Below are 26876 nucleotides of genomic sequence, written 5' to 3'. Positions count from 1 at the left end.
CTATACTTGTGAAGTGGAGGTTTTGATATTTTTATAATTGTGATTAATTTTTATGTATTTAAAAATGGTAGACCAAAAGTTAGAAAAATAAAACCATAATTTAGTACCAGCTGCTACATGCTTTTACCACTAGATGGTATTCCTGCCTAAGCAATCTAAAATGCTGAATCAGTAATGTGGAAACCAGCAAACATGTTAATGAAGTGGGGCTACTGAATAAGGAGATTTAGGCTATAGAAAAATGGAATACAGATACATTATTTTATGGTGCTAGATAAGTAGGTTAGTAGAAGCTAAAAATAGGGAAACACCTAACAAACTACAAGCAAATTTTTAAAATTCTGTCAAAAAGAACAACAAAAAAAAAGAAAAGTAAAATAAGTAAAAATAAATTTTAAGTTAGTATGTCTACAAATAATATACTTGAGTATATAAGTATAAAATTTAGATAGGAAACAGACCTTAAATTTATCAAAAATAAAGAAATAAGGATAAAATCTAATGCTACTCAAAAGAATTTGGTGAGTATGTTGAATTCACATTTCAATTATAGCTTTATAGTTATACATAATAGTTGGATTCATCTTGACAAGCTCATACATTTAGGGAATTCAGTTTCAGTTCATGATTCTCCCCTTTTCTCTCCTGTCCTCCTTCCTTTTCTATTTTCCTTCCCCTACTCTACTACAGTTTTCCCCTTTATTTATTTATATTTAATTCATTCTTTTTACTTACGCATTAATGTGAAATTCCCTATGGTATATTTATATATGCACATAACATGATTTTTTAAGAATTCATTCTGCATTGCCTCCCCTTACCCTTCCCTTCAGTCTGCCTCACAGTCTCCTTCTTCTACATTACTCATCTTCCCTTTATCTTTATGATATCTCATCCTTCCCTTCCCTTAATTTTACTCTAGTTTTTGCATGTGATAGAAAACATTCAACCTTGGAATTTCTGAGTTTGGCTTATTTCACTTAGGATGATATTCTCCATTTACCTATGAATGCCATAATTTAATTCTTTTTTAGGGCCAAGTAGAACTCCACTGTACATATATTCCACAATTTCTTCATCTGTTCATCAATTGATAGGCTCCTGGGTTGATTCCATAATTTAGCTATGATGAATTATGCTGCTGTAAACACTGAGGTAGCTGTATCACTATACTATGCCAATTTTAGATCTATGGGGAAAATACCAAAGCGTAGAATAACTGGGTCATAGAGTGGTTCCCTAGTTTTCTGAGGAATCTCCAAAATTATTCTTTCCAGAGTTGGTGTACTAGCCTGCAGTTCCACCAACAATATACAAGTGTATCTTTTTCCCTACAACTTCACCAACATTTATTATTGCTTGTATTCTCGATCATTGCCATCTGACTGGACTGAAGTAAAATATTATTGTAATTTTTATTTAGATTACCCTGTTTGCTAGAGATGTTGAATATTTTTTCATGTATGTGTTGGCCATTTGTGTTTCTTTCATGGAGAAGTTTCTGTTTAGTTCTTTTGTTGATTTATTGATGTGTTACTTGAGTTTTGTTTTGTTTTATTTTTGGTACAGGGCACTTAACCACTGAGCCATATCCCCATCCCTTTTTTATTTTATTTAGAGACAGGTTCTCACTGAGTTGCTAAGTGCCTTGCTAATCTGCTGATGCTGGTTTTGATCTCACGATCCTCCTGCCTCAACCTCCCAAGTTGCTGGGATTAAAAGCATATGCCATTGTGCCCAGCTTGAGTTCTTTATGTATTTTGGAAAATAGCTGGCCAATATTTTCTTCAATTCTGTAGGCTCTCTCTTCATGCTGTTAATTGTTTCCTTTCCTCTGCAGAAACTTTTTAGTTTAATGGCATCTCACTTACTGATTCTTGGTTTTATTTCTTGCACTTTGGGGGCCTTGTTAAGGAAAACAGTGCCAGCACCTGTATGATGGAGTGTTGACCCTGTGTATTCTTCTAGCATTTGCAGGGTTTCTGGTCTAATTCCTAAGTCTTTTCGCCCTTTTAACAAATTAATATTCTTTTTTATTGATTTTATTATTTTTTAAATATACAACAACAGTGGAATGTTTCATTTTCTACATATAGCTATCCATTTTTCCCAGAACCATTTGTTCAAAAGGCTGTCTTTTCGCCAGCATATATTCTTGGCACCTTTGTCAAAGATCAGATGGCTGTAGGTATGTGGATTGGTCCCTGGTCTTCCATTCTGTTCCATTGATCTTCATTTCTATTTTGATGCCAATACCATGCTGTTTTTGTTACTACAATTCTGTAGTATAATTTCAGATCAGATAGTGTGATGCTTCCTGCTTTTATTTTATTCATTCACTTTTTTTAATGTGGTGCTGAGGATCAAACCCAGGGTCTCGCACATGCGAGGTGAGTGCTCTACCGCTGACCACAACCCCAGCCCTGCTTTTTCTATTTCTATGTCATTGGGATTTTGATTGGAATTGCATTAAATCTCTATAGTGCTTTGGTAGTATGGTCATTTTGACAATTAATATTAATTTTGCCTATCCAAGAACACAGGAGATCTTTCCATCTTCTAAGGACTTCTTCAATTTCTTTCTTTAGTGTTCTGTAGTTTTCATTGTAGAGGTCTTTCACCGCTTTCATTGATTACCAAGTATTTCATTTTTTATTTGAGGCTATTGCAAATGGGGTAGTTTTCCTAGTTTCTCTTTCAGAGGATTTGTCACTGATGTACAAAAAAGTCTTTGATTTATGAGTGTTGATTTTATATCCTGCTACTTTGCTGAATTTATTAGTTCTAGAACGTTTCTGATGGAATTTTTTGGTATAGAATCAAGTCATCAGCAAATAGTGATAGTTTGAGTTCTTCTTTTCCTATCCATATCCCTTTAATTTCTTTCATCTGTCTAATTGATCTGGCTAGAGTTTCAAGAACTATGTTAAATGTAAGTGGTAAAAGAGGGCATCCCTTTAGAGGAAATGCCTTCAATTTTTCTCCATTTAGAATGATGTTAGCCTTCAGCTTAACATAGATAGCTTTTACAATGTTGAGATATATTCCTGTTATCCCTAGTTTTTCTAGTGTTTTGAACATGAAAAGGTGTTGTATTTTCTCAAATGCTTTTTATGCATCTATTGAGATGATCATATAGTTCTTATTTTTAAGTCTATTGATGTGATGAATTACATTTATTGATTTCTGAATGTTGAACCGACCTTGCCTCCCTGGAATGAACACCACTTGATTGTGGTGCACTATCTTTTGGATACATCCTTGTATTTGATTTGCCAGAATTCTATTGACAATTTTTACATCTATGTTCATTAGAGGTACTGGTCTGAAGTTTTCTTTCTTTAATATGTCTTTGTCTGGATTTGGAATCAGGGTGATATTGGCCTCATATAATGAGTTTGGAAGTGTTCCCTCTTTTTCTATTTCATGAAATAATTTGAGGAGTATAGGTATTAGTTCTTCTTTGAAGGTCTTGTAGAACTCAAGTGCGTTTCCATCTGGTCCTGGGCTTTTCTTGGTTGGTAGGCTTCTGATGGCGTCTTCTATTTCATTGGTTGAAATTGATCTGTTTAACTTGTATATATCATCCTGATTCAATTTGGGCAAATCATCTGACTCTAGAAATTTGTCGATGTCTTTGATATTTTCTGTTTTATTAGAGTACAAATTTTCAAAATAATTTATAATTATCTCCTGTATTTCTGTAGTGTCCATTGGAATATTTCCTTTTTCATCACAAATTTTAGTAATTCGAATTTTCTCCCTCCTTCTCTTCATTAGCATGGATAAGGGTTATTCAATTTTATTTATTTTTTCAAAGAACCAACTTTTTGTTTTTTCAATTTTTTCAGTTGTTTCTTTTGTTTCAATTTCATTGATCTCAGCTCTGATTTTAATTATTTCCTGTATTCCGCTTTTGGTGTTGATTTGTTCTTCTTTCTCTAGAGCTTTGAGATGTAATGTTAGGTCATTTATTTGTTGACTTTTTCTTCTTTTAAGGAATGAACTCCATGCAATGAACTTTCCTTTTAGTACTGCTTTCATAGTGTCCCAGAGATTTTGATATGTTGTATCAGTGTTTTCATTTACCTCTAAGAATTTTTAATCTCCTCTTTGCTGTCTTTTGCAACCCATTGTTCATTCACTAGCATATTATTTAGTCTCCAGGTGTTGGAGTAGCTTCTATTTTTTATTTTATCATTGATTTCTAATTTCATTCTATTATGATCTGATAGAATGCAGGGTAGTCTCTCTACTTTTTGTATTTGCTAAGAGTTGATTTGTGGCATGAAATATGGTCTATTTAAGAGAAGGATCCATGTGCTGCTAAGAAGAAAGTATATTCAATCATTGATGGAAGAAATATTCTATGTATGTCTGTTAAGTCTAAGTTATTGATTATATTATTGAGTTCTGTAGTTTCTTTGTTTAGCTTTTGTTTGAAAGATCTAACCAGTGGTGAAAGAGGTGTGTTAAAGTTACCCAGAATTATTGTGTTGTGGTCTATTTGACTCTTGAACTTGAGAAGAGTTTGTTTGATAAATGTAGATGCTCCATTGTTTGGGGCATATATATTTATAATTGTTATGTCTTGTTGATGGATGGTTCCCTTAAGCAGTATGAAATGTCCTCTTTATCCCTTTGGATTAACTTTGGATTGAAGTCTACTTTATTTTATATGAGGATGGAAACCCCTGCTTGTTTCCACAGTCCATGTGAGTAGTATGGTTTTTCCCAACCTTTCACCTTCAGTCTATGGATGTCTTTTCCTATGAGATGAGTCTCTTGAAGGCAGCATACTGTTGGGTCTTTTTTTTTTTTTTTTTCAATCCAGTCTGCCAGTCTATGTCTTTTGATTGGTGAGTTTAGGCCATTAACATTCAGGATTATTATTGAGACATGATTTGTATTCCTAGTCATTTTTGTTTATTTTTGTTATTTCATTTGACTTGATTTCTCCTTTGATTAGTTTTTCCTTTAGTGTAGTATTGCCTTTTGCTGATTTTCATTGTTGTTTTTTTCATTTCCTCCTCATGGAATATTTTGCCGAGGATGTTCTAGTGCAGTGCAGGTTTTCTAGTTGTAAATTCTTTCGTTTATTATGGAAGGTTTTTATTTCATCGTCAAATCTAAACCTTATTGGGAATTGTTTTTTGAAAATATTTCAAAAATATTTGTTTATCATCCTTGCATAGGGACCATGCTAATCTTCTCTGTATCATTCCAATTTTAGTATATGTGCTGCTGAAGCAAGCACTGAAATTGACTTTAACTTACGAGAGGGGACATGGAATTATGAAAAATGAGATTTTGATTTTTTTTTTTGGTACCAGGGATTGCAGCCTCTATCTTACTTTTCCAGTCTTCCCCTATGCTGTAGCACACATCCCCAGTCTAGACATTTATTTCCTGTTTCCTTCCCATCCTATCTCTGGTGTTTTCCAGAGTTTTGCTTCTGCTAAACTCATTAAAACACTAGCTGATAAGAAAGGTGTTTATGCCCATGTGAAAGTCAGCATGTAAATTACCCAAGATGTATTTTGAGTTTCCATAAAAGTATGGAAAACCAGAGGTCTTCAAGGCTCTGATGAATAAAGCTTTAATAACCAGAATAATGCGCTCTTCAATCATACCACCTTGACGGCCATCCTTCTGACTACTGATCAGTCATAAGACCAACCTAGGAGATACTACCCCCACATTTGCCTTCTCAGAACATTCAGCCAATAAACACTACTTGGGCATCACTGTATAAATGAGAGGTAAATAAAGGTAGGGATGTGTAAGCAGTTGGGAAAGTAAGACTTGAGAGCAGAAAATTTTTTCTTCCCAAAATTATAAAAGCAGATTCAAACTATGTAGATGTAGGTTTATTTTTCACCAGGAATTATACCTGATATCAAAACTTAAATTGGTTCAAAAAAAATATTGCCTCCAGATATACTGGTAAAATAATGGAGATCTTTAATATTTTTATTTGGTTTTGTTTTCCTTGGAACCAGGTTATTCAGAGAATATTCTACACGGTCAACAGATCTTGGAGTGGAAAAATTACTTCGACAGAGATAAGAAAAAGCAACTTTTTGCAAGTATGCCTCTCATACAGTGATATAAAGAACAGTTTAATCCTTTTACTTCATTTAACAAATATTTGAGCGCTTACTGTATGCAAAGCTTTATCACTACTTTTAGACATTAAGCATTTATCAGATACCTATAGTGAGAGACCAGAATGTGTTGGAGGGGGAGGGGGAGGAGGAAAATTGAATAGCAAGGCATATCTGCCTTAAGGCATGCACTGTGGAGCAAGAGAGAGACAAGCACAGACAGCAACAGCAGACTTGATAGATTCCACAGACAAGTGTAAAAGGTGCAGAGAAGGTCTCATAGAAGGGATGGCATGTGGTCTTGACTTGGAGGATATCAGGAGTTTACCAAGATAAAAAATTAGTTCAAAGGGAATTCTGGACAGAAGAAGCAGCATAAGCAAAAGGCAAAAACATGAAAGTGTCATGTTCAAGAACTGCCAAACAGTATTAAGTGGCCAGAAGCCCTTGGGAGAGTGACCATTGATGAGGCTGGAACCAGGTTGGGGAAGTGCCTTACTAAAGAAATGGAAGAATATGGACCTGATTCTTTCTGCAGTGAGTTTATCCAACTACTGCTAAAGAACAGTACTAAAAACTCCTTTAAAATAGGAATACATTTCATTCAGTTATTTTATCAAATGAAAGTATTGACCACTAGTGGGAGCCTTTTACTGAGGTAATCTTCATGCCTGATCACAGCTTCTATAAAACTAAAGTAGAATTGTTTTGACTTAAAAACAAATGTTTTTGTTTTTGTTTATGCAATGCTGGGTATTGAACCCAGGGGCACTTTACCACTGAGCTTCATCTCATGTTCTTTTATTTTTTTGAGATAGGGTTTCACTAAGTTGCTGAAGCTGACCTCAAACTTGCAATCCTCCTGTCAGCCTACCAAGAAATGTTTTATTTTAAATGAATCTTATTAAATGAAGCTTTGGCAAATAATACAACCTTATTACTCTTTATTTTTTCCCGTGACAGTCATGGTATTGAAGATTTGGCCAAATTAACAGTTCATAATAGATTTTAAAACATTTTGTTCTAAAATGATCAGTAATTTTGATGCTTATTGAATACCTGATGCCTACTTCAGTTCTCAGTAGTATTATGGAATGTGTTAAGATGATAGTATTTCCATAACATCTTTTTTTAAATTTTTAATTGTAGATGGACATAATAACTTTATTTTATTGTGTTGTTTTGTATTGTGTTGTGGTGCTCAGGATCAGACCCAATGCGTCACACATGCTAGGGAAGCACTCTACCACAGAGCCACAACCCCAGCCCTCCATAACATCTTAAGAACAATGATAATACTCCCTCACATTTTCTGAAGCACATTATCATTTGTAGTTTTTGAATCATTATTATTATAATCAATTTTTTACTGATAATAAAACTTGAGTCTCAAATATAATTGACTATATTGCATAAGAGCATATAGCAGGCAGGTTGCTGAACTGGAAATAGAACTCAAATGTTCTCTTCTTGGAGTGTAATTTATTTTTGTCTCCCTTTTCTTCCCTATCTCTTGCCTTAGTCTTTCTTTTAGTATATGAACAACTATTCCAAACTTGCAAATAATATGGATATATCTAGATTAAAAGATAAGCAAAAGTTGCTCTTTGTCTTTACTCTGCCATTTCACTCTCCTTCCCAGAAGGAACCCATATTATTTGTAGTTTTATTTCCTTGTAAATGCATATATGGAATATATAATTTTGTGTGGCTGCTATTATGAGGACTTTTCCCCCTAATATATGGGTTCATACTTACTATTCTGGTAACTTGTTTATTAACAGTGTCTTGGACTTCTTTCATTTCCATTCATGTAAATCTATCTCATTTCTCCTAACAACTGCATTATCAATTGCATGCTGCACTTTAATTACATATTCCTCAATTTCAGATTTTCTCTATTACAGTGGTGTAGAAAACATCCTTATACTTTCCTTTTGGCTGTATATAAGCCAGAAATTTCCTACAGAATAGACCACTGGAGGGAAAATCCTGCATCAGATGGCATTTAAAATTTTAACTTGATAGATTCTGCCTAGTTCATACCTTCACTTACATACTCACCAACAAAAGAAGACATTTTTCTTCTTTATGTTGTGACAATCCAGTAGGTGAAAGATTTGTTTTATTACTGACAATATTCTGCTTTATACACATGAAAAGATACTTTATAAAACAAACCATTTACAAGAAAATTTATAACACAGAAGAAAAACCACATTTTACTCCTCTAATGCAAGTAGTGCCATTTTTGTATGTTATTCTAGCCCCATTCATATGCGTATATGGATTTTGGGGATTTTGCACAGTTCTTGATATGTATAATCTTGCAGCTTATATTTTGCCCTTACTACATCATGGTTTTCCTATATTTATATGTAGACTATAATTTTTACTCACCACAAAATCTTCCATTAATCAGATTTGCCATAATTTAATAATTTCTGTTGTTTTCAATTTACCAGAGCATTTTGGTTTCTGTCTGCATTTAAAAAATAATTTTATCAAAGTAATGCATTTGTATTTTGATACAGTCCTCTCTGTCATTTGATTTTCATCTTGAATTCCATTTTATTTTCTACTAATATTAATACATATTTTCCTTTTCATTGATTACTTTTCTTAATATTACCTTTTTATATTTACCTTTCTTTTTTTTCTGTAGGTGTAACCTCTTATAGCTATTCATATACCAAAATCATCTTTCTAGATTTGGTTTTCATACTCAATCAAAAAGTCTTTCAGGGAGCTGGGATTATGGCTCAGTGATAGAGTGTTTTTGAGTGTTTGCCTGGTACATGTGAGGCACTGGGTTCAATCCTCAGCCACATAAAAATAAATAAAAATAAAACAAAGGTTATTGTGTGCATCAACAACTAAAAATTTTTTTTAGAAGTCTTTCACTATAGTATTTCATGAAAGACTTTTTTAAAAAATATTTTTTAGTTGTTGTGCACACAATAACCTTTGTTTTATTTTTATTTATACTATAGTGATATAGCCACATCAATGTTTATAGCAGCTCAATTCACAATAGCTAGACTATGGAACCAACCTAGGTGTCCCTCAATAAATGAATGGATAAACAAAATGTGATAAATATACTCAATGGAATATTACTCAGCTTTAAATAAGAGTGAAATTAGGGCATTTGTCAGTAAATGGTTGGAGTTGGACAATATCATGCTAAGCGAAATAAGCCAATCTCACAAAACCAAAGGGCGAACATTTTTTCTAATATGCAGATGCTAATTCACAATAAGACGGGGAGTACTAGGGAAGAATAGCATTACCTTAGATTAGGTAGAGGGAAGTGATAGGGAAGGAGGGGAGGGGATGTTGGGATAGGAAAGATAGTAGAACGAAACACATTATTACTGTATGTATATTTGTGACTATATGACCAATATGATTCTGCAACATATACACTCAGAAAAATGAGAAATTATATCCTATCTATGTATGATATATCAAAGTGCATAAATTCATTCTACTGTCATGTATAACTAATTAAAACAAATAAAAAAAATTTTAAAGTCTTTCAGTAGGGAGATTAAGCTCATCTATCTTTATTGTGATTATTGACATATCTGACCTTATTTCTGCCAACTGACTTTTGTTCTATTCATTGTTTCCTTAAGGTTTCTTTTTGAATATTCCATTTCTGAAATTGTTCATTTATCTACTCATTTAATTTGGCTCACTATAGAATTGTGTGTTTATAATCTTTACTTGTGATGTTTTCCTTAGGGATACATAGTGAGTCAAGAAACTCAGTTTTCTTCTAGCTCAGGATCCTGCAGCTCCACCCACTATGCCTTCTATGCAAGGCCACCACCATATGTTACCACAATTGTGTGCATAACTAATCTTATAGTATCCTTGATTTCATTACAAATAAACGCTGTATGTGATTCCCAAGCTTCTTAATATTGCTCACATAACTTTGAAAAGTTAAGAGCAGTGTTAGTTTATGGCCATGCATTTTAAGTCTATCGTCTGATTGTTCTGTGCCTACCAGTCTGGGGACCTTTGAGAAGTTACAGCCCTCTTAGTGATGATCCTTCCCTCTCCTTGCTTTTGTATCCTCCACATCATTTAGCCTTTTGCTGATAAGTATACCACAGAGCTCAATAAATGCTTGTAGATGAATCAGTTGATTAAAGGTAGTAGCAGGTTACCTATTAAAAAAAAGTACCTGGTTTAGTACAAAAGACAAAATTTTAAATTCAATTTAAAACAGAAACTTGCTAGACTACAATGCCTAAGCTTGTTTTTCATAATTTTAAAATTAATCTTCTATTCATACTATTTTCAGACTCTAGCCCTTTTAGAAGAAGAGGAAGATATAAATCAAATCACAGATTACTTCTCCTATGAACATTTCTATGTTATATATTGTAAATTCTGGGAGCTAGATAGTGATCATGACCTGTTCATCAGCCAGGCCGATCTGTCTCGATATAATGACCAGGGTGAGTAATTCTGCAGAGGCTAAGACTTAAACATTTTGAAAATGTTATTTTGAAAAGTTATGTAAATTATTCCCACTCGTTATGAGAAATTTCTATTTCTTAAATTCTGTGGCTAACCGGATTTCTTTACAGAGCCAAGAATTCTTTTGTGGAAAGTTGTTTTGTTTTGTTTTGTTTTTAATTTAGAGGCCAGATTTATAAGGGGCTTAAAGGTAAGTAAACAAAACAAACAAAGTGGCAAGACTTTGTAGTGATGTGCATCTTTATGATGATGAATTGAATAAAATTCACACCTCTGTAAATCTATATGAAAGAGTATATATATATATATATATATATATATACACACATATATATATACACTTTTTATAAACTTTTTCATTTAACAATATTTCTATAAAAGGCCAAGAATGAAAATAATGTCTCTACCTTATCAAGTTTTATTTTCAAGGACTCTTATAAAATTTTACTTTTTCAATTTAATTCCAGAAAGATATTTTCCTCTGAAGATGAATTTTGTGTGATTTTGTAAGAAAAGAAAAAATTACATGTCAGACAATATTATGCTTTTTTCTTCATTTTTGCTCACTGCAAACTTAGAACCTATTGCCTACTGATTGAATATTCTTAACTAAGCACCAACATACAATGATTCATTCTTCTGTCATAAGATTATTCCTGTTCTGTCCTTAAATATTTTCTCAGTCTTTTTAGATGTAACAGAGTATAGATCTTAAATAAATGTATTGAATATTGTTTGTTATTTGGTGTATCTGTGACTAATGGTTTATGGCAGTTCTCCTCAGGTGCCAAACAGACATAAAGTGGAAATAACTTCGTGTAACTTATTTGATAAACAAATACATTAGTACTGTTACCTCCCATCATCAAGTAGTCATAACATTTTTGTCACTAAAATATACCATAAAGATGAATATATTCATAGAGGTATATGATCAGCCCTATTAGCCCTGTACCTTTCTATTACCCATAACAGATCATCCATACATGAGCCAGCCTCAAAAAATCATGCACAACCCTATGGACTCTAAAGCTCCCTTTCTGGTTGCTATAAATGTAATTTTCAAGTTCTCAAAAATCCTCTCATAATAGCAACTCACTAGATTCATTTGAATGGGAAAAAGTCCAGAAAAGCAGGCATCTAGTTCTGAATAAATGCAGAGACCTCTAAACTGTAAATAATTCTTCACTCAGCAACTGTGCTTAATGGGATAGTATGGAATAATATGATCTTCAGGGTTAGGAAATGGAATCATTGCTTCCAAAGCTAAAAAAGACTTAAGAAAAATCATAGCTTTGGAATTAAATATCCTTGCTTTCCCTATATACCTCTTTTCTATCTAGTACAAATTATTAACCCCATACGATAGTGCTCAATAAAGTATAGAGGGTCTTTATGTAAGCTTTTTGTGTGGCCAGGTATGACTCTCCTGGCACACACATTCAAAGTTTTCTTCTACTAGACTGATGTACCTTTATGTTGACTATATCTAACAGCATGCAGGAAAAACTAGATGTCAATAGCTGCTAACTCCCTATTAACCTCATCATGGGTCCTGAAATTCTAGTGTGTATGCCATTGCCTGGGGTACTTGTTAAAAGAGCAGGTCTGAGACCTAAGATCTCCTTTTTTTTTTTTTTAATTTAAATTAATGCCTTTAGCTGTTTGAATCACAGTGAGGTATACTGCTATAGATTTTTTAGCATCAGTTATCAAAAAGCAATATATCATCTTAAGATATAATTATCTATATAAATAAGACTTACAGATAGAATTTCTAAAAATTTTGTTATATCCTGGACTTTCATAGAGTGGGAATATAAGAAAGTATGTTCATGATATGTTTTAGTTTCTTTTCTAAAACTCTGCTTAAAAGAATTCTCCATTGTTTTACTTGCTTTCATTTGACCTTTTTTTAGGAGCTGTAAAAATCAGTTCCCCCTTGAATTAATGCTGAGATAAAGTTTGTCTTGTTTTAGAGGAAATTTTGTCTTATGGATAACAAAAATCAATATAAATTTTATACATATAAGCTCAACTACATAAATACTTTGCAAATGTCAAGCACATTCATTTCCTTGTTCTTTTTTAAAATTACGGGAAAAAAGCATATATATAAGAAAGATTTACTCATACTCTTGTCATAGAAGATTGTTATGGTTTAGCTTGTAGCAAATGAAAATAAATTTACCAGAAGTATTGCTTACATGAAGTATATTTCTAACTATCTTTGTAATTTGTTATTTACATTTAGCATCATCAAACAGAATTATTGAAAGGATATTTTCTGGGGCAGTAACAAGGTGAGAAAAAGTTCAAAATCTGAATTAAAACATAACTATCAGTAATAATGTAATAATCTCATATTAGAAAGGCTTCTTGTATAATTTGGCAGCACTATTGGGTCAAATAATATCCTAAAAAAAAAAACCCACAATCATGGTTTAATGTAAGACAGTAATTCTCTTTAACATAAGAATTAGTCTTGGGCTGGAGTAATGGCTCAGTGGTAGAGCACTTGCCTGGCATGTGTGAGGCCCTGGGTTCGATCCTCAGCACCACATATAAATAAATAAATGAATAAAATTTTAAAAATCTATTGACAACTAAAATATATAAATATATTTTAAAAAAAGAATTAGTCTTATACCTAAATACAGGTAACAATATTTGATACCATTATTTGTATTTATATTAGAAACCATATTTTCTTTTCTTCATATTTGTAAATATCTTCTGGTTTCACCCTGGAGGCCTTTAAAAAAGAAGTTAGGCCACAAAATGTGCTGTTTATGAGGTACCCAGCATTCTACTTTTTCAAAAAGTAGAATCCTTCCTCTCTAAGGAAGGATGCTATTTTATTCCTTAATTGCTCAGAAAATTTTACGTCTTGCATTTTTCTTCAGAGGAAAAACAGTACAGAAAGAGGGAAGGATGAGCTACGCAGATTTTGTTTGGTTTTTGATCTCTGAGGAAGACAAGAGGAATCCTACCAGGTATGACTTTTACATTTTATTTTCTTAGATGTTAAACACATGCACAAAGCTTTAAAGGTCATGACAGATATCTGTGGAAGCTGATTCTACCTGAGGATGCTAAAATGGGTTAAACTTAATCTCTGCCCTATCAGAGCTCTCAGTTTAGGGAAGGAGACAGACAGAATTCTTGGCCACAGCATATCATGAGAAATACTGTTAACCTACAGAAACAATGGTGAAGTGGCACATAAGCTGGTCTGGAGGGATCAGTAACATTAGTAAGCATTTATATGGAATATGGGAGTAGATACTTTGAATTTTAGTTCTTTTATGATCTTAATCGTTCAGTGGTAAATTGGAGAAGGAAAGAAAAGCAAATTGTGGCTGACTAGTATATAAAACCATGCCCTCATTCTCCCAGTTGGAATCACCTCTTCCTTTCCTTGACACTTTCAACCATTGATTTGTAGTTGTGAATTTATAAGTCTTTTTCTCCCCGTTACTGTGCCTCTTATTTAAGTCAGAAATACAGGTCCCTGGCTTTTATATATAATCCCTATCTTGTGTAACACAATGCTCTGTACATAATTTGTGCTCCTTATCAAGGGGGGCAGAGAATGAAATCTTTGATGCTGTGGTAAGTGTAACTGACTCAGCTATTTCCACATTAGCTCAAAAAGTTATGTAAATATTGGATATATGTTTATAAATCATTGAAAAATAAAAATAGCTTCCATATCTTAGGGTAATATGTTTTATTTTTAAAAAACTGTTTTCTACTTCAAATATAGTAATTTATTGTCTTTTCTAGATAATTTAGAAAACATTGAGGAGCAAAAGAAAAGCAAATTTAATACTAATACTTCTAATATCCAAAAAACATCTATATTATGTGATCTTTTCGTATATTCTTTTACGTGTTATTTGCCATTTTAGACTATTTTCAGTGTATTAAATCATTTTCTTTCTTTCTCAAATGGGGTATTGCTGTGTTGCCTAGGGCTACCATCTCCTAGGCTCAAGCAATCCTCCTGTCTCAGCCTAGGCACATGCCATTGGATTAAATCTTAATTAATATAAATCCAAATTTTTCATGGAATATTCTCTAAAATGTCCTCTAATATTCATTACAGCTGAAGAGTTGGAGTATCCACTATTTTTCTATAGAATAAATTCCCAGAAAAGGAATTGCTAGTTTAAAAGGGGTAGAAATTTTTTAAGAAGAAAAGTTGGTATGTTCATACATTTATCAACCTATTTCCTAGGATCCTTACTAACACTAAGCATCTTCCTATGAAAACTATTTTCCAATTTGATCAGTTAAAAATGCAGTATCATCATAATTTGTATTTCTTTGATTTCTAGGGAGGTTGGGTATATACAATTACATGTTACTTAACATTGGGGATACGTGTTCTAGGAAATGCATTATTAGGTGATTTTGTAGTTGTATGAACAATAGTGTGTACTTTCACAAACCTGGGTGGTATAGTCAATATCAACATGGCCTCTTGATGCAGTCAAGAAACTTGATAAAGTAGTACACCATAATGACAAAAATGGTAGTATAGTAAATATATAAACCAGTAACATAGTTGTGTATTATAAGGTCTTATGTATTGTATGTGCTATACTTTTCTATAATTGGCAATGCATTAGGTATGTTTACACCAGCAACACAACAAACACATGAGCAATGCATTGTAGTACAATGACAGCTATGACATCACTAGGTAATAGGAATTTTTCATCTCTATTATCTTATATGACAGCCATCGTATATGTGGTCTATCACTGACCAAAACATCATTGGGCAGTACATAACTGTGTATATTTCTGGGCCATTTTAATTTTGTTGTAGATGACTTGCCTTTTTTGTATGTTTTGCTCATTTCTGCTGGATTTTTTAAAATATTTTTTAGTTGTCAATAGACCTTTATTTTATTTATTTATATGTGGTGCTAAGAATCGAATCTGATGCCTCACACATGCTAGGCATGTGCTCTTCCACTGAGCTAAAACCCCAGCCCCAATTTTTTAAGTGTATTATTTTATCACAAGTATAACTTATTGCAAATTATAAAATATATGTAATCTAAAACCTTATCATAAAATTTATTCATAATTTTATGACCTATAATTAACAGTTTGGTCTATATTGTTCTACTCCCCCTCTTCCTTCCAGCCATCTCCTGCTTATCTTCCCTTTGCTTCACCTCACTTCCTCTTCCTCCTTCTCTTTTTCCCTACTTCACATGATATGTTATGATAAATGGCAGCATGCAATACCTAGTTTGGGAACACATTTTTCACATACATTATATTTCCATCATATATATATGTATGTGTGTGTGTGTGTGTGTATACATATTTGTCATTAATACATTATTTTGAATGGTTGGTATTGTTTCAGTTAGATTATCTAAATTTCCAAAGATTTGAAGACTCTGCATTTTTTTTTTTTTTTTTTTTTTTTGGTGTTCTGTTACCCCTCTCAATTTCAATATTTAAATCTTCATGTTTCATTTTTCCTTAATTGTGGAAAAGCTTTCCTCAGATATTTCCCATCCATCTTTTCCTCTTTCTGGAACTCCTTTCATGTCACAGAAACAAATTAAGAGAATCAGAAATAGTAGTTAAGAGTTAATATAACAAATTGTTTGAATACATGCTTGCTGTCCTTTCTTCTCTCAGCTTCTTTAAAGAACATAAATTATAGAAACTAGTAATTAAAACAAAGAATTTGTAATATATGTAGCTGTAATATTGTAACAATAATAGCACAAAGAGGAGGAAAAGGAAAGGGGGATATATGAGTAACAGTTTAATGTATTACTGGAATTAAATAGTATAAAACTGAAGAACATTCTGATAAGTTAAGATGTAAATGATAGGGCTGGGGATGTGGCTCAATGGAAGAGTGCTTACCAGGCTGCAATGACGTCCTGGGTTTGATCCCCAGCAACATACACATACAATGTATATGATAAATCCTAGAGAAGCCAGTAGGAAAACAATTAGAAAATGAATAGTGAAAAAAAAAGGATTAAAATGTTAGAAAATATATTAATGTGCCAGGCTCAGTGATGCATGTCTGAATCTCAGCAGCTAAGGAGGCTGAGGCGGGAGGATCACAAGTTCAAGGCCAGCTTCAGCAACTTAGCAAGCTCCTAAGGAACTTAGTGAAACCCTGACTCAAAATTAAAACTAAAATAAAAAGGGTTGAGAAATGTAGCTTAGCAGTAAAGCTCCCCTAGGTTCAATCCCCAGTACAAAATTTAAAAAGAAAGAAAAGAAAATATTTAAATGTAAAATGAATTTTTAAAAAAGCACAAAGGGAAAACTCTGAGATATAAAAAACAAAAAGTAAAGCAACAGGTATAAATCCAATATATCAATAACATTAAAGGTTACTGAATAAAAAATCCATCAAAATGCAGAGATTATCAGGCTGGATATAATTATAAAAATAGATTTAAAGGTACAAAAGGGAAAAGTCATGCAGACAGTAGTGGTAAGAAAGTTCATGTGGTTATACTGAGGGAAAGAAATTAGACTGTAATACAAAAACTATTCTTAAAGACAAAGAAGGACATTCTTCTGTGACAAAAGAGTCAATCCAACAGGAAGACATTGTGATTATAAATATATTTGTACCTAACAACACAGCCCCAAAATACAGGAAGCAAAAACTAACAGAATTGCAGGAAGAAATAAACAATTAAACAATAATAGTTGGAGACCTCAGTGCCCCATTTTGAATGATGGATTGGCAAGCCACAAAGATCAACAAAAAAACAGCAGTTGTGAACAACATTATAAATACTATAACCTCCTCAATCTAACATGCAGTAATACAACACTCCACCCAAGAACAGAAGAATTCATATTCTTCTGAAGTACACATAGAACAGTCTCCAAGATGGGACATATGGTAGGCCTCAATAAATATTTTAAAAAGTGAAATCATACAATGAAATAAAGTTAAAATTAGTAACAGAAGGAAGCTTATGGATTCACAAACCTAAGGACATAAACTGTTTAAATTACCAATGAGTCAAAAAAAATACATAAAAGATATTAGAAGATACTTTGAAAAGAATGGATTAAAACACAACATACCAAAACTTGAGATGATAAAAAATGAAAATGCAGTGTACCATAACTTATGGGAGGTATTGAAAGCAATGCTAAGGGAAATTTATAGTTTTAAATGCATATATTAAAAAAGAAGCAAGGACTGGGGTTATAGATCCATGGTAGAGCACTTGCCTCACCTGTGTGAGGCCCTGGGTTCAATCCTTAGCACTACATAAAAACAAACAAGTAAAGATATTGTGTTCATCTACAACTGAAAAAAAAATTTAAAAAAAGAAAGAAAGAAAAGAAAAAAGATCTCAAATCAGTAATCTAACCTTTCACCTTAAGACGGGGTGGGGTGGTGGGGGGCAAATTAGCAGAGCAAACACAAAGAAGAGTAAAAATTAAAATGGATAAATGAAATAGAGAAAATCAACAAAAGCAAAAGTTAATTCTTTGGAAAGGTCAGTAACATTGATAAGCCTCTAGCTATACTCATCAAGGGGAAAAAGGAATAGAGTATTAAAATTGGAAATGAAACAATGTCATTGCCAACATTACAGAATGTTATAGAAATTAAAAGGATTATAAGGGAAGACTATGAATGAACATCTTTATGCTAACAATATAAAGAAAATGAGCAAATTCCTGGAGAAACACAAAGTACTAAACAGGCTCAAAAAGAAAGAAAATATCTGAATTAGAAAAACAAACCCAGACTGAGAGGGCTTCACTGGAGAATATTACCTAACATTTAAGAAAGATTTAATGGCAATTCTTTATAAGCTAGAAATAGAAGATAAAAGAACTTTGACACTCATTCTATCAAGTCAGTTTTACTCAACAAAATACAAGGAAACTAAATCCAACAACATATAAAAAAGATTATGTCATGACTACATGAGAATTATCCCACAAATGCAAGGTTGGTTTAGCATCTAAAAAATAAATGTTATATACCATATTAACAGAGCGAAAGATGAATCAGGACACACACAATTTAAACAGATCAATTTCAAGCAGTGAAATAGAAGATGCCATCAGAAGCCTACTAACTAAGAAAAGCCCAGGACCAGATGGATTCTCAGTTGAGTTCTACCAGTCCTTCAAAGAAGAATTAACACCAATACTCCTCAAATTATTCCATGAAATAGAAAAGGAGAGAACACTTTCAAATTCATTCTATGAAGCTAGTATCACCCTGATACCAAAATAAGACAAAGACACTTCAAGAAAGAAAACTTCAGACCAATATCCCTGATAAACATAGATGCAAAAATTCTCAATAGAATTCTGGCAAATCGTATACAAAAAACATACTGAAAAGATAGTGCACTACAATCAAGTGGGGTTCATTCCAGGGATGCAAAGTTGGTTCAACATATGGAAATCAATAAACATAATTCATCACATCAACAGACTTAAAGACAAGAATCATATGATTTAATAGATGCAGAAAAGCATTTGATAAAATATAGCACCCCTTCATGTTCAAAACACTAGAAAAACTAGGGATAGTAGGAATATATCTCAACATTGTAAAAGCTATATATGCTAAACCCAAGGACAACATTATTCTAAATGGAGAAAAATGAAAAATATTCCCTCTAAAAACGGGAACAAGACAGGATGTCCTCATTCATCACTTCTATTCAACATAGTCCTAGAAATTCTAGCCAAAGTAGTTAGAAGAAAGAAAGGAATACAAATAGGAAAAGAAGAACTCAAACCATCCCTGTTTGCCAGTGACATGATTCTGTATTTAGAAGACCCAAAAACTCCACCAGAAAACTTCCAGAACTCATAAATAAATTCAGCAAAGTAGCAGGATATAAAATTAACACCCATAAATCAAATGTGTTCCTATACATCAGTGATGAATCAACTGAAAGAGAAATTAGGAAAACTATCCCATTCACAGTAGCCTCAAAAAAAAAAATTCAGGACTTATTCTAACAAAAGAGGTGAAAGACCTCTATAATGAAAACTACAGAACAAGAAAGAAATTGAAGAAGACCTTAGAAGATGGAAATATCTCCCATGTTCTTGGACAGGCAGAATTTTGTCAAAATGGCCATCCTGGGCTGGGTTGTGGTTCAGTGGTAGAGAACTCACCTGGCATGTGTGAGGCTCTAGGTTTGAGCCTCAGCACCACATAAAGACAAATAAAATTATTGTATCCATCTACAACTAAAAAAATTTTTTTTAAATGGCCATCCTACCAAAAGCACTATACAGATTTAATTCAATGCAATTTCCATTAAAATTCCAATGATGTTCTTCATAGAAATAGAAAAAGTTGTCATGAAATTTATTTGGAAAAACAAGAGACCCAGAATAGCCAAAGCAATCCTTAGTGAGAAAAGTGAAGCAGGAGGTATCACAATACCAGACTGTAAATTATTCTACAGAGCTATAGTAAGAAAAATGGCATGGTATTGGCACCAAAACAGACATGAAGCCAATGGTACAGAACAAAAGTCACAGAGACAAACCTACAAAAACACAAGACAAAGGTACCATAAACATACCAAAAATCCATATGTAGCCAAGTGAAATTAAACCCCATCTCTCCTGCACAAAACTCAACTCAAAGTAGATCAATGACCTAGGCATTAGACCAGAGACCCTGTGCCTACTAGAAAATGTAGGCCCAACTCTCCATCATGTCAGCTTAGGAACTGAATTCCTCAACAAGGCTCCTAAAGCACAAAAAGTAAAATCAAGAATCAATAAATGGGATGGTATCAAACTAAAAACCTTCTTCACAGCAAAGGAAACATCAAGAACATACATAAAGAGCCTACAGAATGGGAGATAAATCTTTGCCATCTGCACATCAGATAGAGCATTAATCTCCCAAATAAACAAAGAACTCAAAAAACTCAACACAATAAAAAATAAATACATAAAAATAACCCAGTCAATAAATGGGCAAAGGAACTGAATAGGCACTTCACAGAAGAAGAAACCCAACTGGTGAACAAATATATGAAAAAAATGTTCAACATCTCTAGTAGTTGAAGAAATGCAAATTAAAACTAAACTGCAATTTCATCTCACTCCAGTCAGAATGGCAATTATCAAGAATACAAGTAACAATAAATGTTAGTAAGGATGTGGAGGAAAAGGTACACTTGTACATTGCTGTTAGGACTGCAAATTGGTGCAACCCCTCTGGAAAGCAATATGGAGATTCCTTAGAAAACTTGGAATGGAACCACCATTTGACCCAGTTATCCCCCTCCTCAGTATATACCCAGTGGACTTAAAATCAACATACTACAATGATGCAGCCACATCAATGTTTATAGCAGTTCAATTCACAATAGCCAAAATATGGAACCATTGCAAGTATGCTTCAATATATGAATGGATAAAGAAAATGTGTGTGTGTGTGTGTGTGTATACACACACACACACACACACACAATGGAATATTACTCATCCATAAAGAAGAATGAAATTATGGCATTTGCCAGTAAATGGATGGAACTAGAGACTATCATTCTAAATGAAATAAGCCAATCCCCCAAAACTAAAGGCAGAATGTTCTGATATTCAGATGCTAACTCATAATGGGGGCAGGTAAGGAAGAAAAGAAGTATTTTGTATTAGAGGGGAATGAAGGGAAAGGGAGGGGGAATGGGAATAAGAAATATAGTGGAATGAATCAGACATTACTGTCCTATGTGCATATATGATAACATGACCAGTGTAATTCTACATCATGTATAACCAGAAGAATGAGAAGTTATACTCCATATATGTATAATGTGTCAAAATACATGCTCCTGTCATGTATAATAAGAATTTAAAGAAATAGAGCAAAGATGAAAATTACATAATTGTCCCAGAAAGTAGTCTGAAAAAAGATCCACTACTGCTTCATGATAAAAAACATTCAATAAGGCCAGGTTTGGTGGTGCACACATGTAATCCCAGTAGCTCAAGGAGCTGAGATAGGAGGATCACAAGTTCAAAGCCAGTCTCAGCAAAAGCAAGGTGCTAAGCAACTCAGTGAGACCCTATCTTATCTCTATGTCTCTACATAAAATACAACATAGGGCTGGGGATGTGGCTCAGTGGTTGAGTGCCTCTGAGTTCAATCCCGGGTACTGCCCCCCACACTCCCCCCCAAAAAAAAAACAGTCAACAAATTTAGAAGGAAATTTCCTCAATCTGATGAAGAATATCTATGAAAAATCCATAGCTAACAACTAGTTAAGGTGAAAGATTGAATGCTGTCTCCCTAAGAGAAATAAAAAATAAAATTAAAAATAAGAATGTCTGCCATCACGATTTCTTTTTTTTAATATTTTTAGTTGTACATGGACATAATACTTTTATTTTATTTATTTATTTTTATGTGGCACTAAGGATTGAACTCATTGCTTCACACGTGCTAGGCAAGTGCTCTACCATGAGCTATAGTCCCAGCCCCTGCCATCACATTTCTTTTTTTTTTATTTTTTTTAGATGTATGGACCCTCATTTTATTTGTTTATTTATATGTGCTGCTGAGAATCAAAGCCAGTGCCTCACACATGCTAGGCAAGCACTCTACCACTGAGCCCCAGCCCCAGCCCCTGCCATCACCATTTCTATCTAGCACTGTATTGGAGGTTCTAGTCATGGCTATTAGAATTTTTAAAAAAAAAAAAAAGAATATGTGTGTGTGTGTGATGTATGTATGTGCATGTATGTGTGTATGTATTCATATACATATATATGAATAAAATAACATCCAAATTAGAAAGGAAGAAGTAAGGCTATTTATTTGAATATGACATTATATATAGGAAACTTTAAGAACTCAATTTTTGGTGTGTGTGTGTGTGTGTGTGGTTTTTTTTTTTGTTTGTTTTGTTTTGTTTTGTTTTGTTTTTGTTTTTGGATACCCAGGAATGAATTCAGGGCACTGGATCACTGAGGCACATCCCTAGCCCTATTGTGTATTTTATTTAGAGACAGGGTCTCACTGAGTTGCTTCAATTTTGCCGAGGCTAGCTTTGAACTCTCCATCGTCTTGCCTCTTAAGCTGCAGGGATTACAGACATGTGCCACCATGCATGGGAGAACTCAATTTTAAAAAACTGGGGGCTTCGGATAGCTCAGTGGTGGAGCGCTTGCCTCGCATGTGTGAGGCACTAGGTTCAATCTTCAGCATCACATACATACATACATACATACATACATACATAAAGCAAAGATATTGTGTCCATATATAACTAAAAAACAATTTGAAAAAAACTGTTTGAACTTAATAAAGATTAAATAAGGTTGCAGGGTACAAGATCAATGTTTAAATCTATTTTGTTTCTATGCACTAATGATGAAAAGTCCAATGTGAAATTAAGAAAATAATTCCACTCATAAACTGGGCTCAGTGATGAACACCTATAATCTCAGTAACTCTGGATGGAGGGTGAGGCAGGAGAATTGCAAGTTCAAGGTTAGCCTGAGCATTTTAGTGACACTTTCAGCAATTTAGGGAGATCCTGTCTCAAAATAAAAAATAAGGACTGGGAATGTAGTTCAGTGGTAAAGAGCTCCTGGGTTCAATCCCCAGTACCAAAGAAAAGAAAGAAAATTCCACTTATAATAGCAATAAAATATCTAGGAATAAATTTAACAAAGGAAATATAAAAATTATATTCTGGAAATTATAAAACATTGAAATACACATGAAATGAAAACATCCCATGTTCATGATTCAGAAGGCTTAATATCATTGTCTAGATATAGTTGTTCCCCAAAGTTTCTCGTGTTAGAAGCTCAGTTCCCGTATGGCAATGGAGTGGAATTAGGAGAGGGTGCAAACTTTAAGAAGTGGGTCTTAGTGCAAGGTAATAAGATCTTTGGGCGCTGCCCTTTGAGGAATTAATGCTAGTCTTGCAAAGTGAGTTCATTCTCCTGAGAGCGAGTTGTTATAAAAAGAATAAGGGTAGCTCCTCTCTGCTTTTCTTTCCTGTCTTGACATGTGTTCTCTCTCTTTTGCACATAATCCCACCATAATGCCATCTACCATGATACGACACAGTCAACAGGACCTTCACCAGGCCAAAACAAAGGGACCACCCAGCCTGGACTTTTAGCCTCCAAAACTATGAGCTAAATAAACCTCCTTTTTTATATGTTACCCAGCCTCAAATATTTTGTTACAGCCACAGAAAACAAGTAAAATTGTTAAGATAGCAATACTCTCCAAACTGACCTGTAGATTCAAAGCAATTACTAACAAAATTCCAGTTATTTGCTTTTTAGGTTTTTGTTGTTACTATTTTTCTAGAAATGGAAAAGCTAAATCTAGAATCCATAAGGAAATACAAAGCAATCAGAGATACCAAACAATCATGAAGAAAAATAAAAGAGATATAGGACTCATACTTCCTGTTTTTAAAACATACCACAAAGCTAAAGTAAATAAGACTATAGAACTTGTTTAAGGATGAACATATAAAAAAATAGAAATGAGACTCCAGAAATATATTTATGGCTAATGGACTCTCTACAAGGATGCCAAGAAAATCCAATTGGAAAGAACAGTGTTTTCAACAAATGGCATTGGGGCAACTGGATATCATAAGCAAAAGAATAAATTTGTACCCCAGTCTTACCTTATACACAAAATTAAAAGTCAAACAGATCACAGGCCATAACATAAGAGCTAAAACTACAAAACTTTGAGAAGAATATACAAGTAAATTTTTATGCCCTTGGTTAGGCACAGTTACTTTTCTATGACACCACAAACACAAGCAACACAGAAAAAAAATGGATTAATGGGTGCTTACTTCGGCAGTATATATACTAGAATTGGAACGATACAGAGAAGATTAGCATGGCCTCTGCGCAAGGATGACATACAAATTCGTGAAGTGTTCCATATTTTTAAACTAACCTCGAATCTTACTGTTCATAAAGAGGCTTTGGATTCTAAAAAAAAAAAAAAATGGATTAATGGGATTTCATCAAAATTCAAAGCTTTTGTGCTTCCTAAGACATCATCAAGAAAATGAGGGCTAGGGTTGTGGCTCAGTGGCAGAGTGCTTACCTCACACATGTGAGGCACTGGGTTCAATCCTCAGCACCATATAAAAATAAATAAGCAATATAAAGATATCGTGCCCATGTATAATTAAAAATTTTTTTTAAAAAAAGACAACTTACAACCTAGGAGAGGATATCTGCAGATGATATCTCTGATAAAGAACTTGTATCTAGAATATATAAATAACGCAACTCAGCAATAAAAATACACCCAGTTTTTAAAAAGAACAAAAAAATCTAAATAGGCATTTCTCAGGCGAAGATGGGTGAATAAGCACGTGAAAAGATATTTCACATCATGAATCATTAGGGAAAAGCACATTAAAACCACAAGATAAGGCTGCGGATGTAGTTTGGTGGTAAGCAGTTGCCCAGCATGCATAAGGCCTTGGATTCTGTACGTAGTACTACAAAAAGTAAAAACCACAATATACCACTTCACACCCACTAGCAAAGCTGTAATCATATAGTCAGATAATAACAAGTGTTGGTGAGGATGAAGAGAAATCAGAACTTTATAAACTACTGGTAGGAATGTAAAATGGCAAAGCCACTTGGAAAACAGTCTGACAGTTCTTCAGACAGTAACTTAGAGTTACTTACCTTATGATTCAGTTAATTCCACTCAGAGGTATATACCCAAGAGAAATGAAGACATATCCACACAAAAATCTGTAGCAGCGTTATATCTAACAGCCAAAGAGTAGGAACAACCCAAATGTCCATCATTTGGTGGGTAAACAAATGTGGTATACCTATAAAATCAAATATTATTTAGTAGTAAAAAAAAGAAATGAAAGGGTTGGATTTGTAGCTCGGTGGTAGAGTGCTTGCCTTGCATGCGTGAGGTACTGGGTTCAATCCTCAGTACCACATAAAAATAAATAAAATAAAGATATTGTGCCCATCTATAACTAAAAAAATTTAAAAAAAAAGAAATGAAGTACATAATACACATGGTTGAATCTTGAAAACATTTATGTGGAAAAAAAAAAGATGGCGGGGCTAGGGCTGTGGCTCAGCAGTAGATTGTTCACCAAGCACGTGCGGCGAGGCACTGGGTTCAATCCTCAGCACCACATAAAATAAATAAATAAAATAAAGATATTGTGTCCAATTACAACTAAAAAAAATAAAAAATAAATTTTAAAAAAGATGGCAAACACAAAACACCACTTACTATATGAATTCATTTACAGTTATGTGCCACAATAATGTTTTAGTCAACAACAGGCCACCACATGTGACTATCACCTAGTGATAACATAGCCATCTTAGTTTATATAAGTACATGCTTTGATGTTAATAGAACAGTGAAACTGCCTAACAACATTCCTCAGAATGTTTCCTTTTGTTAAGCAATGAATGACTATATATGAGTTGTCCAAAACAGGCAAATAAGTAGATACAGAAAGTAGACTAGTGATTGCCTAGTCCACCGGGGGCCTGTGAGGAAATGAGAAATGAGTGCTAGTGGGTATGGAATTTGTTTTGGAGATGATGGAGAGGGTCCCAAAATTAACTGTGGTGACAGTTATACAACTCTGTATACTAAAAAACATTGAATTATATTTTTTAAATGAAAGTATGATGTGAAATATATTTCAGTACATTTTTTTTAAAAAAGGATTGAAATAAAAGAGAGTATATTCTCTGACCAAAATGGAATTAATATAGAAATCAGTAAGAGAAAAGTAAATGATCCAGGTACAGTGGCATATGCTTATATAATCCCAGCAACTCAGCAGGTTGAAGCAGGAGGATCACAGGTTTGAGGCCAGCCTTGGCAACTTAGTGGGACTCTGTCTCAAAATAAAATGAAAAGGGCTGGAAATATATCTCAGTGATAGAGCAACCCTAGGTTCAATCTCCAGGACCATAAAATAAAAAGAAAACAAAATTAGAAAATCTCTACACACTTGGAAACTGAAAAAATACTTATAAATAATTCATGAATCAAAAAGGGTTACTGAAGAGGAATTAGGATGTTTTAAAAGATAATCGATGAATACAACAGTCAACACAAACACATAAATATGTTGACTTAAATTTTCTTGAAAGTCACTAATTAGTAATACTTGCCCAAGAAGAAATACATAATGTAAATAGACTCATATCTTTTAAATATATTTATATTAAACCATTCAGAAAAAAGAAATCT

The 26876-nt window shown here is 33.4% G+C and overlaps 1 protein-coding gene and 2 non-coding genes across 6 annotated transcripts in view; 2 read left to right on the top strand and 1 right to left on the bottom strand.

Annotated features, from left to right (window-relative positions):
- Positions 1–26876, top strand: part of Ppp2r3a (protein phosphatase 2 regulatory subunit B''alpha) — a 168524-nt gene that overhangs the window by 113755 nt on the left and 27893 nt on the right. For all 4 annotated transcript variants that reach the window (XM_027934026.3, XM_071615635.1, XM_071615636.1 and 1 more), the window contains 4 exons: positions 6003–6089; positions 10426–10582; positions 12859–12907; positions 13511–13600. In XM_027934026.3, coding sequence (XP_027789827.1) covers positions 6003–6089; positions 10426–10582; positions 12859–12907; positions 13511–13600 — 383 coding nt within the window. The remainder of the gene's footprint in view (positions 1–6002; positions 6090–10425; positions 10583–12858; positions 12908–13510; positions 13601–26876) is intronic.
- On the bottom strand, positions 5156–5257 carry LOC114091578 (U6 spliceosomal RNA). The gene has a single exon (XR_003582515.1). It is a non-coding gene; the product is annotated as a U6 spliceosomal RNA (small nuclear RNA).
- LOC114091590 (U6 spliceosomal RNA) lies at positions 24452–24558 on the top strand. Its single transcript, XR_003582524.1, has one exon. It is a non-coding gene; the product is annotated as a U6 spliceosomal RNA (small nuclear RNA).

The sequence above is a fragment of the Marmota flaviventris genome, chromosome 8 (assembly GCF_047511675.1).
Source record: "Marmota flaviventris isolate mMarFla1 chromosome 8, mMarFla1.hap1, whole genome shotgun sequence".
Lineage (NCBI taxonomy): Eukaryota > Metazoa > Chordata > Mammalia > Rodentia > Sciuridae > Marmota > Marmota flaviventris.
This window is presented reverse-complemented; position numbering and strand designations above follow the sequence as displayed.